This window comes from Somniosus microcephalus, chromosome 6 (assembly GCF_052327205.1).
Source record: "Somniosus microcephalus isolate GS21.2 chromosome 6, FLI_Smic_1.0, whole genome shotgun sequence".
Taxonomy (NCBI): domain Eukaryota; kingdom Metazoa; phylum Chordata; class Chondrichthyes; order Squaliformes; family Somniosidae; genus Somniosus; species Somniosus microcephalus.
In genome coordinates this window covers 192,648,201-192,667,040 of record NC_140992.1, presented here as the reverse complement: position 1 = coordinate 192,667,040, position 18,840 = coordinate 192,648,201, and the positions used below count along the sequence as shown (strand labels likewise).

The window sequence follows — 18,840 nt, the reverse complement described above, 5'->3', positions numbered from 1 at the left end:
GACAATAAAAAGGTATTAGAAGCTAGACGAGATGGTAATAGGCTGAGATTAGGTGTAAAGTGTACTGGCAGGGCAAGAGATAGCTGCCAGGTGCGAGAGAAACAAAAGGAAAGGGGGGGGGGGGGAAAAAAGAGAGAAAAAGGAGTGGAAAAATTACAAGAAAAAATGTAATAGGGGCCGAGGTTATGATCTGAAATTGTTGAACTCGATATTGAGTCCGGAAGGCTGCAGAGTGCCTAATCGGAAGAGGAGGTGCTGTTCCTCGAGTTTACGTTGAGCTTCCGTGGAACAATACAAGAGGCCAAGGACGGTGAGGTCAGAGTGGGAATGGAACGGCGAATTAAAATGACAGGCGACCGGAAGCTCAGGGTCACCCTTACGGACTGAACGGAGGTGTTCCGCAAAGTGGTCACCCAATCTGCGTTTGGTCTCCCCAATGTAGAGGAGACCGCATCGTGAGCAGCGAATACAATATACTAGATTGCAAGAAATACAAGTAAATCGCTGTTTCACCTGGAAGGGGTGTTTGGGGCCCTGGACAGTGGGAAGGGGGGAGGTATAGGGGCAGGTGTTACATCTCCTCCGCTTGCATGGGAAGGTGCCAGGCGAAGGGGAAGGGCTGTTTGGGGTGATAGAGGAGTGGACTAGGGTGTCTCGGAGGGAGCAGTCCCTACGGAATGCTGAAAGGGGAGGGGAGGGGAAGATACGTTTGGTGGTGGGATCACTTGAGGTAGCAGAAATGCCAGAGGATGATCCGTTGAATGTGGAGGCTGGTGGGGTGAAAGGTGAGGACAAGGGGAACCCTATCGTGGTTCCGAGAGGGAGGGGCAAGGGTGAGGGCAGACGTGCGGGAGATAGAACTGACACGGTCGAGGGCAGTGTCAACCACGGTAGAGGGGAATCCTCGGTTGCGGAAAAAGGAAGACATGCCTGAAGCACTGGTGTGAAAGGTGGCATCGTCGGAACAGATACGGCGGAGACGGAGAAACTGGGAGAATGGAATAGAGTCCTTACAGGAAGCGGGGTGGGAGGAAGTGTAGTCCAGGTAGCTGTGGGAGTCAGTGGGCTTGTAGTGGATATTGGTCGATAACCTATCCCCAGAAATGGAGACGGAGAAGTCGAGGAAGGGAAGGGAAGAGTCAGAGATGGACCATGTGAAGGTGAGGGAAGGGTGGAAATTGGAGGCAAAGTGAATGAAATTGTCAAGTTCGGAGCGAGAGCAGGAAACGGCCGGTTTCATTTCATTCACTTTGCCTCCAATTTCCACCCTTCCCTCACCTTTACATGGTCCTACTCTGACTCTTCCCTTCCTCGACTTCTCTGCCTCCATCTCTGGGGATAGGTTATCGACCAATATTCACTACAAGCCCACTGACTCCCACAGCTACCTGGACTACACTTCCTCCCACCCCGCTTCCTGTAAGGACTCTATTCCATTCTCCCAGTTTCTCCATCTCCGCTCCGACGATGCCACCTTCCACACCAGTGCTTCAGACATGTCTTCCTTTTTCCGCAACCGAGGATTCCCCTCTACCGTGGTTGACACTGCCCTCGACCGAGTCAGTTCTATCTCCCGCACTTCTGCCCTCACCCCTGCCCCTCCCTCCCGGAACCACGATAGGGTTCCCCTTGTCCTCACCTTTCACCCTATCAGCCTCCACATTCAACGGATCATCCTCCGGCATTTCCGCTACCTCCAAAGTGATCCCACCACCTAACGTATCTTCCCCTCCCCTTTCAGCATTCCGTAGGGACCACTCCCTCTGAGACACCCTAGTCCACTCCTCTATCACCCCAAACAGCCCTTCCCCTGGCACCTTCCCGTGCAAGCGGAGATGTAACACCTGCCTCTATACCTTCCCACTGTCCAGGGCCCCAAACACCCCTTCCAGGTGAAACAGCGATTTACTTGTACTTCTTGCAATCTAGTATACTGTGTTCGCTGCTCACGATGCGGTCTCCTCTACATTGGGGAGACCAAACGCAGATTGGGTGACCGCTTTGCGGAACACCTCCGTTCAGTCCGTAAGGGTGACCCCGAGCTTCCGGTCGCCTGTCATTTTAATTCACCACTCCATTCCCACTCTGACCTCACCGTCCTTAGCCTCTTGTATTGTTCCACGAAAGCTCAACGTAAACTCGAGGAACAGCACCTCATCTTCCGATTAGGCACTCTGCAGCCTTCCAGACTCAATATCAAGTTCAACAATTTCAGATCATAACCTCGGCCCCTATTACATTTTTTCTTGTAATTTTTCCACGCCTTTCTCCCCCCCCCCCCTTTCCTTTTGTTTCACTCACACCTGGCAGCTATCTCTTGCCCTGCCAGTACACTTTACACCTAATCTCAGCCTATTACCCATCTCGTCTAGCCTCAAATACTTTTTATTGTCTCTTACTTCTTTTGTTTCTTTCACTTCTTTTGTCCGATCGCAGCCCTGCCTTCGATCTATTTTCTTTTCTTTCCAGTTTTGAAGAAGGATTCGACCAGAAATGTCAACTCAAATTTCTCTCCACGGATGTTGCCTGACCTGCTGAGTTTTTCCAGCATTTTCTGTTGTTATTTCGTATTTCCAACATCTGCAGTATTTTGCTATCGTACAAGGGTTACACCATATTGGTAACCATTGCCATGGATATTAACAAGGCGGCTTGGGCTGAGTAGCTGAATTTTATTTGGCTGGTTGCCCCAACCAAGAGTCCCAGTTACACGTGGCTATACTTTAAACTGCAAAACCTCAGGAGGACAAAGACAGACTCTAAAAAGTCCTCAAGTGCTGGGCAGACCTTCTGACCTGCAGTAGTGACCAGCAGCTGTCACGCCCCACGTATTCTTCACAGCAACACGACTCCTGTTCACTCGGGAGTCAGGCCAACTGCCGACTCTGGAGGCAATCAGCAGGCAGACAATTCCCCCGCCCCGCTCAGGGCAGCCTAAAGGACCCCCACCCACCACAACAAGGAGCAGTGATCAACAGCAAAGCCTGATGCTTCACTACCCACTCAGGAGCAGTGCCTGTCAGCCAGTCTGATCCCCATTCTGCCCCAGGAACAGTGTCCAGCAACCAGTCCAAACCGCCCAGAAGCTGAGACCGATCGCCAGGCCACTCCCCCCATTCTGCCCACTCAGGAGCAAGGATCAACAGCCAGTGAACGCCTCTACCAACAAACGCCAGGTGCGGGGCTTATTGAACTGCTCTGTCCAGGCCAGCCCGCCCTCCCGAGGCCGCCGCTTACCTCCCGCACGTCCTGTAGACACTCGAGCACCGCGAAGTTGTTCTGCCAGGTGTGTTTGGGGCAGAGCCGGGCCACGTCTTCGTGACACATCGGATCCTCCGAAATCCGCCAGATGTTCTTCCGCGGGGCCTGGAACTGGCCCGGAGGACGGGGCTGGCCCGGGAACTGAGCCTGGGGCTGAGCCTGGAACGGAGGACGGGGCTGAACCTGAACCGGGCCCTGCGGCTGAGCTTGAACCGGGCCCTGGAACTGGGCCTGGGCGCCCGCCTCCATCTCCTGCTGCTGGTTTCGGTGACCCAAGACGACCGATTCCCGAGGGCGACTGCGGTCTGTCAGAGCCACAGCGCGGAGGCTCGGGAGGAGTAAAGTGAGGACAGCCGCCAGCAGACAATGCGAGGCCCGCGGCCACCGCCGGCCCCCCGCCGCCAGCACTGAGTTCCCACGTCCACACACCGCCATCTTGTAGTGGCAACCGCAGCCTCTCCGCCCTTTTATAACGTGCGGCTTCGTGATGTAAACACGTTCTCAACGTCTCCCACATCGATCCCAGATGTCATACGTTCCGGACCCTGCCCCCTGCTGGTCATGATGCAACCAATAGCTACCAGTCCAATATTGGGGGAGATGGGGATGGTTGCTTGAGAGGTTTGGGTTGCAGGAATTACATAGAACTTACAGCATAGAAACAGGCCATTCATTCAGCCCAACAGGTCTGTGCCGGTGCTTATGCTCCACACGAGCCTCCTCCCAGAAATCACAGAGATCACAGAAACCCCACAGTGCAGATAGAGGCCATTTCGGCCCATCGAGCCTGCACCGACACATATCCCACCCAATCCCCGTAACCCCTACACCAACACATATCCCACCCTATCCCTGTAACCCCACGTATTTAATCCCCCTAACACTAAGGGTCAATTTATCATAGCCAATCAACCTAACCCGCACATCTTTGGACTGTGGGAGGAAACCGGAGCACCCGGAGGAAACCCACGCAAACACGGGGAGAATGTGCAAACTCCACACAGACAGTCACCCGAGGCCGGATTCGAACCCGGGTCCCTGGCGCTGTGAGGCAACAGTGCTAACCACTATGCCACCGTGCTGCCACCCTACTTCATCTCACCCTATCAGCATATCTTTCTATTCCTTTCTCCCTCATGTACTTACACCAAGTCTGCCCCCTCTTCCACTATTTGAAGGGGCTGCTCCTCGATTTTTGGCTGCACTTCAGCCCCACGCTCCTGATCTTTGGTCACCCGGTGCGGAGGGGAGCGGGCAGGTCGGAGGACCTCTTCGTAGGACTGCTCCTGGGCCTGGCTAAAAAAGCCATCAATTGGTCCAGGCAGCGGGTGGTCGAGGGGGTCATCCGGCCGGATTGCCTCCCTCTCTTCTGCGGCTATGTTCGCGCCCAAGTGGCCCTGGAGATGGAGCACGCGGTGTCCGCCGGCGCGCTCGATCACTTCCGTGACCGGTGGGCGCCGCGGGGACTGGAGTGCATAATTGGGCTGGAAAACCAAATTTTAATTTGATTCGTAAGGTTTATTTGAAGTTTTAATGGTTTATTTACAGTATTTATTTGTCTAATTTATTTGTTTTCCCAAAAAAGAGGATGTACTTACACCAAGTCTGCCCCCTCTTCCACTATTTGAAGGGGCTGCTCCTCGAATTTTGGCTGCACTTCAGCCCCACGCTCCTGATCTTTGGTCACCCGGTGCGGAGGGGAGCGGGCAGGTCGGAGGACCTCTTCGTAGGACTGCTCCTGGGCCTGGCTAAAAAAGCCATCAATTGGTCCAGGCAGCGGGTGGTCGAGGGGGTCATCTGGCCGGATTGCCTCCCTCTCATCTGCGGCTATGTTCGCGCCCAAGTGGCCCTGGAGATGGAGCACGCGGTGTCCGCCGGCGCGCTCGATCACTTCCGTGACCGGTGGGCGCCGCGGGGACTGGAGTGCATAATTGGGCTGGAAAACCAAATTTTAATTTGATTCGTAAGGTTTATTTGAAGTTTTAATGGTTTATTTACAGTATTTATTTGTCTAATTTATTTGTTTTCCCAAAAAAGAGGATGTACTTACACCAAGTCTGCCCCCTCTTCCACTATTTGAAGGGGCTGCTCCTCGATTTTTGGCTGCACTTCAGCCCCACGCTCCTGATCTTTGGTCACCCGGTGCGGAGGGGAGCGGGCAGGTCGGAGGACCTCTTCGTAGGACTGCTCCTGGGCCTGGCTAAAAAAGCCATCAATTGGTCCAGGCAGCGGGCGTTTGAGGGGGTCGTCCAGCCCGATTGCCTGCCTCTCTTCCGCGGCCATGTTCGCGCCCGGGTGGCCCTGGAGATGGAGCACGTGGTGTCCGCCTGCATGCTTGAGGCATTCCGCGACCGGTGGGCGCCGCGGGGACTGGAGTGCATTATCAACCCGGACAATCAAATTTTATTTTAATTTGTTAAGTTTTCTTTAAAGTTTTATTAATTTATAGTCAATTTGTTTAAACACCCCATCAAAAAGAGTACACCAAGTCTGCTCCCTCTTCCACTATTTGAAGGGGCTGCTCCTCGATTTTTGGCTGCACTTCAGTCCCACGCTCCTGATCTTTGGTCACCCGGTGCGGGGGGGGGGGGTGAGTGGGCAGATTGGGGGACCTCCTAATAGGTCAGCCCCTGGGCCTGGCCAAAGTGGCCATCAACTGGTCCAGGCAGTGGGCGGTCGAGAGGGTCATTCGGACCGACTGCCTGCCTCTCTTCCGCAGCCACGTTCGTGCCTGGGCGGCCCTAGAGATGGGGCACGCAGTGTCTGCCGGCACGCTCAAGGCCTTCCGCGACCAGTGGGCACCAGAATGCATCACCCACCCCGCCCAGCAACCCCCCCCCCACCCCCACCCCCCGGAACAAATTTTTAATTTGACTTGTTAAGGTTCCTTTTTATTTGTTTTAAGTTACAGTCCTTATTATTTGTGCCCCTTTAAAAAGGGTTGTCTTTTAATAGGCAATTGCCTATGATCAAGAAAGAATTAGCCACATATGGCTAGTGACTATTATTGGACACTAGCCAACAGCACACCATTTTGCCAATTTTCTCACCCTTTCCCTCTGATCGATTCTGTAAGTGATACACTGTGATTTATGCTTCTGCTGTCATTTGACTTTTGCCCCAGCTAATTTTATTTTTTAATAAAACCTGACGTGTGATTTGTAGCCAAAGATATACGGGGCACTCTATTTCAGATAACTTCACGCATAATATCACATTTCAGTTCACAGCGAACACGGGCTCATCCATGGAAGCTGACTTTTACAATGGGCACAGTAAAAGTATCGAGAGTTTGCCCAAATCGTAGCAGTGACCAGAATGGAGCACTTCATGGTAAAAGTTAGCATAACTTCTGGAGATTTGTGCTCCACTTTTCTGTCGATCCCCTTTGCTCCACCATTGGTGGTCATGCCTTCAGCCATGTAAGCTCTAAGCTCAAGAATTTCTTCCCCAAACCGCTTTGTTTCTCCACCTCTCTTTCCTCCTTTAAGACACCTTAAAACCAAGCTTTTGCTCACCTGCCCTCATGTCTCCTTCTTTGGCTTGGTGTCAAATTTTGCCCAATAACGCTCCTGTGAAGCACCTTGGGACATTTCACTTGGATACAGATGCGGTGTAAATGCAAGTTTTTGGTGTTGTTGTTTATGTATTGCAGCATTCAGTTTACTTTTATTAAATTGCTAAGCCACATTGCCCAGACATTGAAAATGATTCATCTCATCTCATTCCCAGGTCTCTTTCTAAGTCTCTCATGCCCATTCATTGATGCTCAATATTTTTCGACGGGTGCATAGCACTTTATATTTATCAATGTCAGATTGCATTTTAGCGTTTGTTTGCCAAATGACGTTGCCCATCTAAATCCTTCTGCTTTTCTTTAACTGCACTCTCTGTCTCTGCTGCTTTCCCTAGTTTAGTGTCATCGGCAAAGTGACACTTGGTTTCAATACCAAAGTCATTAAATGTAGATTAGAAACAACAGGAGCCCAAGTGATACTCCATTCGTCCTCCAATCTGACATTATACCTTTCACAAATACTCAAAAAGTCCCTCATTTATCCAGCCAAAATCCTTGCCAGAAAGAAATGTGTCATATTATCAAGGCCAACCTAGTACAAAACTCTCTGTTATTGAATGGTACAGTACACAACAGTCAGTGAAATCAAAAAAACAAATTGTTGAACAACTGAACGTGGACAATTGTATTTCTGTGCCAAGATAAGAGGTAGTTGCATAGTGTGGCACTCATCGTACCTGAGTGTAAATCAGAATTTCTCATTCATTCAGGTTGTTGAATATTATTGAGTTTTATGATAGATGCTGAGCCCACGGGATGTACTGCTACATACAAGTAGCTTTGTTACAACACAGACTTGACTGGAACAACCTAAGAGGACCGGTGGAGACAGTCTCTTCTCATGGCTGCAAACTGTGTGAACGTGTTTTTTCCGGGAGCCCAGTAGAGTTTTGTAGCCAGAGGAAGCAGTCAGGAGTTCACCATCAAGGTCAAGGCTCTGCTGGGGAGGCAGGAGAAACAGGTGCATGCTGGTCTGGATGCTCCCCCAAATGGCTTGGGGGCAGAGTACTGGTCCACTCAGAACAGTCGGTCTCAGGTTACAACAACAATCTCTTCTCAGCTGGTCTCATCCCAGGCAGCAGTGGGGTACAGGGTAGTGTTAAGTATGTGTATTGTATTGAACAATTAACACAAAGACTTAAATGTATAACTCAAACAGGTCTTTACTGGTTGGAGGTAGGGACTATACATAGGTCTTTACTTCATGCCCACAGGCGGGAACTGAGGGGAATCAGTACCCACAGTACTATTTATACCCCTATGGCCAGGAGTGGTACTGCGTATCACTACGCCCAACAAGTAGTGCAGTCCTGTCCATAGGTTCAAAGTAGCACACATATTACATACACAACATTCCTCCCTTCCTAGCTTTACAGTCATCTCCCCATTTAACATAACGTAATAACATATATACATATATAACTTCAGGTTTACATAACAGAATAACATAGATACATAGATAACTTCATGTCAAAAACAGATCACAGATTCAGTCTCTGCGGAAAACAGTTCACAGATTCAATCTCTGTGGTGTAGTCGGTTCACGTTGCTAGAGTGACTCATTCAATAGTCCTTCCATGGATTTAACAGTTTGAACTTCCGAACTGAATTGGCTCCGTTCGGAGGGACCACGTGTGTGATCTGGTAGAGGTGATAATGGTTCAGATGGGTCATCTTCTGTTTTTACTTTTCCTTTTCTGCTTCTTGGAGACTCTCTGGGCTCCATTGTCAGCTGCCACAGCTGCCAGCTGCATGCGCAGTTCCTCCTTCTCTTCCTCCTGTTTCCGTCGTAGAGCCAGCTTCTCCCGATGTTCCGTAGACTTTTGGTGCTCCTCCATGATTTCTGCACTTTGGGAGTCGAAGTTACAAGCTGGGCAGGACAGGACATCGTAATATTCGGTGTCGTCCTGAGCTAGACCAGTGAGAGGGTCGTCTATTTCCTCCATACCTAGCTGGACGTTAGCCAGCTCTTGTTCCAAATCCAGACATCTTTCCTGAAGAGACTTCTTCATGTGTACCTCTGCATCCAGCTTTTTCTGGGCTTTCAGCAAGTCGTTTACTAGTGACCTCATTTGTGATTTTAATACTTCAACTTCCTTTGGAGATTGATTGATCGGACTATGCAATCCCTCTACCGGAGCAGCTGTTTCAGCGGTCTGTTGTTCTACGTTGACGTGAGTCAGCGTACTTTTGGCATCCAAGGGCTGCTCTGTTGCAGTCATCTCAGTCTGTGTTGCCACCTCAGCTCTTCCAATAACCTTTGAGAGCTCCGAACCCCTTTCGTTTGAATATTGAAGTTCATGTTCAAGTTTTTCCCATTTCAGAGTCCTGTCCTTCAGCATATGCAGGAGTTGGCTGACCGTTAACTCCTCTGACATCAGACGTTTTGTGTGCTCCTGCTCCATTTTCTCCATCAGCTGCTTCTGTTGTCTTTCCAGATTCTCCAACTCTATATCAAAGAACTCTTTCGTTGCATTCAACTCTTGCTCAAAACGGCGAAGCATTTGTTCTAATTGCTGTTGTAGTTTGAAATGGAGTTGAGTTCGAGCCCGGTGTCCCTCAGAAATGGGCACATCAGTAGACTTGCCAGACTCAGAATCCACAGTTAAACTATGTTGTTGTTGCTCAGTGGAATTCTGTGCTGAAACTTTGTCTTTTGCACCTGAGTTGGGCTTACCATCATCCGTTCCAGAGTCTGGGCCGACTATCTTCACCGAGTTCTCACTCGTTATTGTTTGTAGGAAATGCCAGTCCATATTCATTTTCCTAATCCACTCCCGTCCTAGTAGTGGAGGACCTCCTTCAGATATCACATATAAGTCCATTATTTGACTGTCTTCGCCCTTGTGGGCCACTGCAACCTCTATTTTCCCGATGGGGTACACTCTTTGCCCCGTGTATGTTTTCAATATAATCCCCGTATCCTGTAGGGGAATATGTTGGAATAACTTTCCGTAATCTTTCTTATTTATGACCGTCAATGCCGATCCAGTGTCCAATTCCAGTTTTACTTGGACTCCTTCTATCTGAAGAGTGACCCAAATTGTCTGGAGGTCTGCACCCTTACCAGCGTTGAGTACTCTTAAGCTAGCCAGTTCATTACAGCTTAAGCTAGCAAGTTCATTACTGCTAGCGTCTGAATCGGACTCCTGTTCGGTCACCTTGTGTACCTTTGCGTATTTTCCTTGCGGTGACTTCTTGCTGCTGGTCTTCTTCCCTGACCTGCATACTCTAGCTATATGTCCAAGCCTACCACAAGTTCTACATTCTTGGTTTTTAAACCAACACTGGTTCTGATCATGCGTTGTCTTTCCACAACGATAACATTTGCCAGAACTCACACCCAATTTGTGTGCACTGAGCTCCGGTGACCGTAGCTGCATTACTGCCGTGCCTCTCGCTGCGGCTTCGTGTGCTGCTGCCATAGTGACCGCCTTCTCAAGCGTCAGCTCATTCTCCTCGAGCAGTCGCTTTTGTGTATCCTGTTTAAATAAACCACACACAAATTTGTCTCGTAGTGCATCTGTCAATCCCGTTCCAAACTGGCAATATTTCGCTAATTTACGCAATTCCAGCAAATATTCAGCATTGCTTTCATGCTGTAGCTGCCTTCTGTCGTAAAATTTAAATCGTTCCGCTAGCATCAGCGGCGTGGGGTTTAGATGATCTTTCAGGACAGTAACAATCTCATCGAACGTCTTATCCGCCGGTTCATCTGGTGATAACAGGTGTTTCAATTGCCCGTACGTCTTCGCACCCATTAAATTTAATAATGTTAGAGCTTTATCTTGGTCACGAATTTTATTGGCCTTACAATAATTTTTTACTCTTTCAACATATATGGCCCAATCTTCGAGGTCACTATCAAAGGTGCTAATATTCCCGTGTTTAGGCATTGTAGATTTGCAATTTCTCAGATTTTATTTTCTTTACTTGTTATCAAAGATGGCGGCTTCCCGCTCTTGCCGTCGTCCTCCGCCCACAAAATGGCGGTTTTCCCGCGCTTGGCGGTCTTCACCCGTCCCCCGACGCCGTCTCCCTTCAGCCCTCGAGTGCGGCCCTTATCTTCGCCGCGATCGATAGCCCGCGCTGTGCACCGCGACTCTCGCACCTTGAGCTTCTGCAGCCGCCGCGCCTTTCAGTCCGAGTGCGGCTTTTATCTTTGGTCCCGATCGCTGGCCCGGCTGCGCCCCTCACTTCAAAGCGGCCCGGCCCTTATCTGCCGATCGCTATCGCCCTACCTCTCTCTCTTCCCCAGTCCTGTCTTTACTCCGGTTCACAAGCTGATGGAGGCTTCAGGGTCCTAATGCCTGTCACTTCCAGTCGCTGGAAGCTGTCAGGATTTCTGCTGCCCTTCAGTTTTGAGTGGGGTGTTGAGGATTGAAACCTCTCTTCAACGTCCTGTCTTTGGACGAAGCCGCCTGGAATAACTGCCGCAGGGTAAGAGCCTGACTCGTCGCCAGTGTTAAGTATGTGTATTGTATTGAACAATTAACACAAAGACTTAAATGTATAACTCAAACAGGTCTTTACTGGTTGGAGGTAGGGACTATACATAGGTCTTTACTTCATGCCCACAGGCGGGAACTGAGGGGAATCAGTACCCACAGTACTATTTATACCCCTATGGCCAGGAGTGGTACTGCGTATCACTACGCCCAACAAGTAGTGCAGTCCTGTCCATAGGTTCAAAGTAGCACACATATTACATACACAACAGGTAGTATAATTGGGCTCAGTACCCTGTCAGCTAGGGAGGAGAAGGTCAGCCAGCATTTCCTCTCCTGAACACAACCCGCTGGAAAATACATGTGTAGACAGCAGGTGAGCATAGAATCAGGCATGGATGTGATGCTCCAATGGGAAAGGATTTGCTCATCTGTCCTAAGCTCACGCATGGCCACAATAGAACCACATCCAGCAAGGGTCAGCACCTTGAGGAGAGAAAAGATACAAGAGTCTGAGGCACATTTGGCTCAACATATTCAAACCTCTCCTCTGCTGTAAGCACTGGATGACATGTTAGCCTGGAACTTAATTGCAGTACGTCAAAGACAGTGACCATACACAATAGTGAACTTCATTTGGGAGGAAGAATGAGGAGAGGTAATATAAACTAAATGGTATAATTTTAAAGGATGTTCAGGAATAGAGATGCCTGGGGGTTCACATACACAGATTTTGGTACTGAGGGAGTGCTGCACTGTGGGACGTGCTGTCTTTCAGATGAGATGTTAAACTGAGGTAAATTGGCTACTGTGTTTTCTACATTACAACTTCTTCTTTCGTATGGTAGTAGAAAAGCAAATCAAATGCCAATATCTAAGTCAGATACCCAGGCCAAAGCTTCTGGTGTAACCGTGGATATCTTGTAGACTGCCTGCGAATTTCCTCTGAGGGCAGTGCTCACTGATGTGCTCCAGGGTCTGATTAGGAGCTCCACAGTCGCATGATGGAGATGCTTTAATCTTCCATCTATGGAGAAGGTGACAGCATCTACCATGACCAGTTCTGAGGCGGTTGATGGTTGTCCACATTTTGCGAGGAAGGTTTGATCCTTCAGATTGTACTGTGGGGTCCTCTATAAGGAATCCATTCCGTATGTTACAGTTCTTCCAAGCATTTTGCCATCGGTCATCAAGGCTGAGGGGAGATCACTGAAGGGCTTCGTCGACAGTCCAAAATGGCCTTCTAGCTTTGAGACGGGTTGGTGGTAGGTTGTTCAAGTCGGCCTGGATCGGCATGTCTTTGCTGGTGTAGCGGTTGTATTCTCTGGAAAGTGCATATTTGCGGCTTAGGTGTTTCTTTTTATATTCGTTCCTGGGATGTGGGTGTCCCTAATTGCCCTTGAGAAGGCGGTGGTGAGCCTCCATTCTTGAACTGCTGCAGTCTGTGTGGTGAAGGTACTCCTATACTGCTTTTAGGAAGGGAGTTCCAGGATTTTGACCCAGCAACTATGAAGGAACAGCGATATATTTCCAAGCCAGGATGGTGTGTGAGTTGGAGGGGAACTTGGAGAAGATGGTGTTCACATGCACCTGCTGCTCTTGTCCTTCTAGGTGGTAGAGGTCTTGGGTTTGGGGGGTGCTGCTGAAGAAACCTTGGTGAGTTGCTGCAGTGCATCTTGTAGATGGTACACACTGCAGCCATAGTGTGCTGATGGTGGAGGGAGTGAATGTTTAAGGTGGTGGATGGGGTGTCAATAAAGCGGGCTGCTTTGTCCTGGATGGTGTCGAGCTTCTTGAGTGTTGTTGGAGCTGCACTCATCCAGGCAAGTGGAGAGTATTCCATCACACTCCTGACTTGTGCCTTATAGATGGTGGAAAGGCTTTGGGGAGTCAGGAGGTGAGACACTCACTGCAGATACCCAGCCTCTGACCTGCTCTTTTTACCACAGTATTAATGTGGCTGATGCAGTTAAGTTTCTGGTCAATTGTGATCCCCAGGATGTTGATGGTGGGGGATTCACAATGGTAATGCCATTGAATGTCAAGAGGTGGTGGTTAGACGATCTCTTGTTGGAAATAGTCATTGCCTGGCACTTGCATGGCGTGAAAGTTACTTGCCATTTATCAGCCCAAGCATGAATGACGTCCAGGTCTTGCTGCATGCAGGCATGGACTGCTTCATTATCTGAGGAGTTGCGAATGGAACTGAACACTATGCAATCATCAGCGAACAACCCCACTTCTGACCTTATGTTGAAGGGAAGGTCATTAATCAAGCAGCTGAAGATGGTTAGGCCTAGGACACTGCCCTGAGGAACTGCTGCAGCAATGTCCTGGGGCTGAGATGATTGACCTCCAACAACCACAACTGTTGTGTATGTAACCTGTTCCACCTTAAGAGAGCTTAAGCCTGTTCCACCTTAAGAGATGTACTACTTTCTCGGGCTGCTGTAGACGTAATACCGGGGGTGAACACACCGGTATATAAGCACTGTGCAGTAATCTTGTATTCAGTATAGTCCCTACCTCCAACCAGTAAAGACCTGTTTGAGTTATACGTTTAAGTCTTTGTGTTAATTGTTCAATACAATACACATACTTAACACTGGCGACGAGTCAGGTTCTTACCCTGCGGCAGTTATTCCACGGCGGTTGAAGAGAGGTTTCAAACCTCACCACTCACCACCCCACTGGAAGCGACAGGCATTAGGACCCTGAAGCCTCCATCAGCTTGTGAACCGGAGTAGAAGACAGGACTGGGGAAGAGAGAGGTACAGGGCGATAGCGATCGGCAGATAAGGGCCGGGCCGCTTTGAAGTGAGGGGCGCAGCCGGGCCATCGATCGCAAGCACTGATAAGGGCCGGGCCGCTTTCAAGTGCGAGGCGCAGCCGGGCCATCGATCGAAATCCCTGATAAGGGCCGCACTCGGGCTGAAAGGCGCAGCGTCGGCAGACAATGAAGGCGCGAGAGCCGCGGTGAAAAGCGCGGGCCATCGATCGCGGCGGAGATAAGGGCCGCACTCGGGGCTGAAGGGAGACGGCGTCGGGGGACGGGTGAAGACCGCCAAGCGCGGGAAAACCGCCATTTTGTGGGCGGAGGACGACGGCAAGAGCGGGAAGCCGCCATCTTGGATAGCAGTAAAAAAAAAAAATCTGAGAAATTGCAAATCTGATAAAGTACTACAATGCCTAAACACGGGAATATTAGCAACTTTGATAGTGACATCGAAGATTGGGCCATATATGTTGAACGAGTTAAAAATTATTGTAAGGCCAATAAAATTCGTGAGGCTGATAAAGCACTAACATTATTAAATTTAATGGGTGCGAAGACATACGGGCAATTGAAACACCTGTTATCACCAGATGAACCGGCGGATAAGACGTTCGATGAGATTGTCACTGTCCTGAAAGATCATCTAAACCCCACGCCGCTGATGCTAGCGGAACGATTTAAATTTTACGACAGAAGGCAGCTACAGCATGAAAGCAATGCTGAATATTTGCTGGAATTGCGTAAATTAGCGAAATATTGCCAGTTTGGAACGGGACTGACAGATGCACTATGAGACAAATTTGTGTGTGGTTTATTTAAACAGGATACACAAAAGCGACTGCTCGAGGAGAATGAGCTGACGCTTGAGAAGGCGGTCACTATGGCAGCAGCACACGAAGCCGCAGCGAGAGGCACGGCAGTAATGCAGCTACGGTCACCGGAGCTCAGTGCACACAAATTGGGTGTGAGTTCTGTTAAATGTTATCGTTGTGGAAAGACAACGCATGATCAGAACCAGTGTTGGTTTAAAAACCAAGCATGCAGAACATGTGGTAAGCTTGGACATATAGCTAGAGTATGCAGGTCAGGGAAGAAGACCAGCAACAAGAAGTCACCGCAAGGGAAATACGCAAAGGTACACAAGGTGGCCGAACAGGAGTCCGATTCAGACGCTAGCAGTAATGAACAGGCTGGCTTAAGCAGTATTGAACTGGCTAGCTTAAGGGTACTCAACGTTGGTAAGGGTGCAGACCTCCAGACAATTTGGGTTACTCTTCAGATAGAAGGAGTCCAAGTAAAAATGGAATTGGACACTGGATCGGCATTGTCGGTCATGAATAAGAAAGATTACAGAAGGTTATTCCAACATATTCCCCTACAGGATACGGAGATTATATTGACAACCTACACGGGGCAGAGAGTGTACCCCATCGGGACAATAAAGGTTGCAGTGGCCAACAAGGGCGAAGGAAGTCAAATAATGGACTTATATGTGCTACCAGAGGGAGGTCCACCACTACTAGGCCGGGAGTGGTTTAGAAACATAAATATGGACTGGCACTCGCTAAAAGCCATAAAGAGTGAGAACTCGGTGCAGATAATCAGCCCAGACTCTAGAACTGATGATGGTAAGACCAACCCATGTGCAAAAGACAAAGTTTCAGCACAGAATTCCACTGAGCAACAACAACATAGTTTAACAGAGAATTCTGAGTCTGTCAAGTCTACTGATATGCACATTTTTGAGGGCCACTGGGCTCGAACTCAACTCCATTTCAAACTACAACAGCAATTAGAACAAATGATTCGCCGTTTTGAGCAAGAGATGAATGAAATAAAAAAGTTCTTTGTTACAGAGTGGGAGAATCTGGAAAGGCAACAGAAACAACTGATGGAGAAAATGGAGCAGGAGCACACCAACCATCTGCGCGAGGAGGCCGAACGAATCAAAGCTGATTCAGGTTCTGAAGGTGCGTGCCATAATCTGGTGTCAGAAGAGTTAACGGTCAGCCAACTCCTTCATATGCTGAGGGACAAGACTCTGAAATGGGAAAAACTTGAACACGAGCTGCGATCTTCAAAGGGAAAGGGTTCGGAGCTCTCAAAAGTCATTGAGATGGCTGATGTGACGACACAGACTGAAACGACTGCAACAGAGCAGCCATTGGATGCCAAAAGTACGCTGACTCACGTCAATGTAGAACAACAGACCGCTGAAACAGCTGCTCCGGTAGAGGGATTGCATAGTCCGACCAATCAATCTCCAAAGGAAGTTGAAGTATTAAAATCACAAATGAGGTCACTAGTAAACGACTTGCTGAAAGCCCAGAAAAAGCTGGATGCAGAGGTACACATGAAGAAGTCTCTTCAGGAAAGATGTCTGGATTTGGAACAAGAGCTGGCTAACGTCCAGCTGGGTATGGAGGAAATAGACGACCCTCTCACTGGTCTAGCTCAGGACGACACCGAATATTACTATGACCTGGTGGACGACACCGAATATTACGATGTCCTGTCCTGCCCAGCTTGTAACTTCGACTCCCAAAGTGCAGAAATCATGGAGGAGCACCAAAAGTCTACGGAACATCGGGAGAAGCTGGCTCTACGACGGAAACAGGAGGAAGAGAAGGAGGAACTGCGCATGCAGCTGGCAGCTGTGGCAGCTGACAATGGAGCCCAGAGAGTCTCCAAGAAGCAGAAAAGGAAAAGTAAAAACAGAAGGTGACCCATCTGAACCATTATCACCTCTACCAGATCACACACGTGGTCCCTCCGAACGGAGCCAAATCAGTTCGGAAGTTCAAGCTGTTAAATCCATGAAAGGACTATTGAATGAGTAACGTGAACCGACTACACCACAGAGATTGAATCTGTGAACTGTTTTCCGCAGAGACTGAATCTGTGATATGTTACGTTAAACATGAAGTTATATATGTATATATGTTATTACGTTATGTTAAATGGGGGGATGACTATAAAGCTAAGAAGGGAGGAGTGTTGTGTATGTAACCTGTTCCACCTTAAGAGAGCTTAAGCCTGTTCCACCTTAAGAGATGTACTACTTTCTCGGGCTGCTGTAGACGTAATACCGGGGGTGAACACACCGGTATATAAGCACTGTGCAGTAATCTTGTATTCAGTATAGTCCCTACCTCCAACCAGTAAAGACCTGTTTGAGTTATACGTTTAAGTCTTTGTGTTAATTGTTCAATACAATACACATACTTAACAACAACCATCTTCCTTTGTGCTAGGTATGACTTTTCCCTGATTCCCATTGATTTCAATTTTACTAGGGCTCCTTGATACTACACTCGGTCAAATGTCAAGGGCAGTCATTCTCATCTCACCTCTGGAATTCAGCTCTTTTGTCCATGTTTGGACCAAGGCTGTAATGAATTCTGGAGCTGAGTGGTTCTGGCGGAACCCAAACTGAGCATTGGTGAGCAAGTTATTGGTGAGTAAGTGCCACTTGATAGCACTGTCGAGAACACCTTCCACCACTTTGCTGATGATTGAGAGTAGACTGATGGGGTGGTAATTGGTCAGATTGGATTTGCCCTGTTTTTGTGGACAGGACATACCTGGGTAGTTTTCCACATTGTCAGGTGTATGCCAGAGTTGTAGCTTTACTGGAACAGCTTGGCTAGAGGCGCGGCTAGTTCTGGAGCACAAGTCTTCAGCATGACAGTTGGGATGTTGTCGGGGCCCATAGCCTTTGCTGTATCCAGTGCGCTCAGCCATTTCTTGATATCATGTGAAGTGAATTGAATTGGCTGAAGACTGGCTTCTGTGATGGTGGGGACCTCAGGAGGAGGTCAAGATGGATCATCCACTTGCACTTCTGGCTGAAGATGGTTGCAAACGCTCCAGCCTTGTCTTTTGCACTCGCGTGCTGGGTTCCACCTTCTTTAAGGATGGGGATGTTCATGGAGCCTCCTCCTCCAGTCAGTTGTTTAATGGTCCACCACTTTTCACGACTGAATGCGACAGGACTGCAAAGCTATGATCTGATCTGTTGGTTGTGGGATTGCTTAGCTCTGTCTATAGCATGCTGCTTCTTCTTTTTAACATGCATGTAATCCTGTGTTGCAGCTTCCCCAGGTTGGCACCTCAGTTTTAGGTACTCCTGGTGCTGCTCCTGGCATGCTCTTCTACACTCCTTATTGAACCAGGGTTGGTCCCCTGGCTTGATGTTAATGGTAGAGTGAGGGATATACTGGGTCATGAAGTTACAGATTGTGGTGGAATACAATTCTGCTGCTGCTGATGGCCCACAGCGCCTCATGGATGGCCAGTTTTGAGCTGCTATATCTGTTCTGAATCTATCCCATTTAGCACGGTGGTAGTGCCACACAACACGATGGAGGGTGTCATCAGTGTGAAGACGGAACTGTGCAATGGTCACTGCTACCAATACTGTCATGGACAGATGCATCTGCAACAGGTAGATTGGTGAGGAGGAGGTCAAGTAGGTTCTCTCATCACCTGCTGCAGGCCCAGTATGGCAGCTATGTCCTTCAGGACTCGGCCAGCTCAGTCAGTAGTGGTGCTACCGAGCCACTTTTGCTGATGGACATTGAAGTCCCCCACCCAGAGTACATTCTGTGCCCTTGCTACCCTCAGTGTTTCTTCTAAGTGGTGTTCAACATGGAGAAGTACTGATTCATCAGCTGAGTGAGGGCAGTCATGGTAATCAGCAGGAGGTTTCCTTGCCCGTGTTTAACCTGATGCCATGAGACTTCATGGGGTCTGTGGTGTGATGTTTGCAAGCACGG

General features: G+C 49.0%; 1 protein-coding gene across 4 annotated transcripts in view; it reads right to left on the bottom strand.

The window, feature by feature from the left end:
• Positions 1-3,714, bottom strand: part of glg1a (golgi glycoprotein 1a) — a 150,941-nt gene extending 147,227 nt beyond the window's left edge. For 3 of the 4 annotated variants that reach the window (XM_085991133.1, XM_085991130.1, XM_085991131.1), the window contains exon 1: positions 3,238-3,714. In XM_085991133.1, coding sequence (XP_085847259.1) covers positions 3,238-3,696 — 459 coding nt within the window. In that variant the 5' untranslated portion in view covers positions 3,697-3,714. The remainder of the gene's footprint in view (positions 1-3,237) is intronic. The other variant, XM_085991134.1, reaches the window with a different exon arrangement.
• Between the last annotated feature and the right edge of the window lie 15,126 nt (positions 3,715-18,840).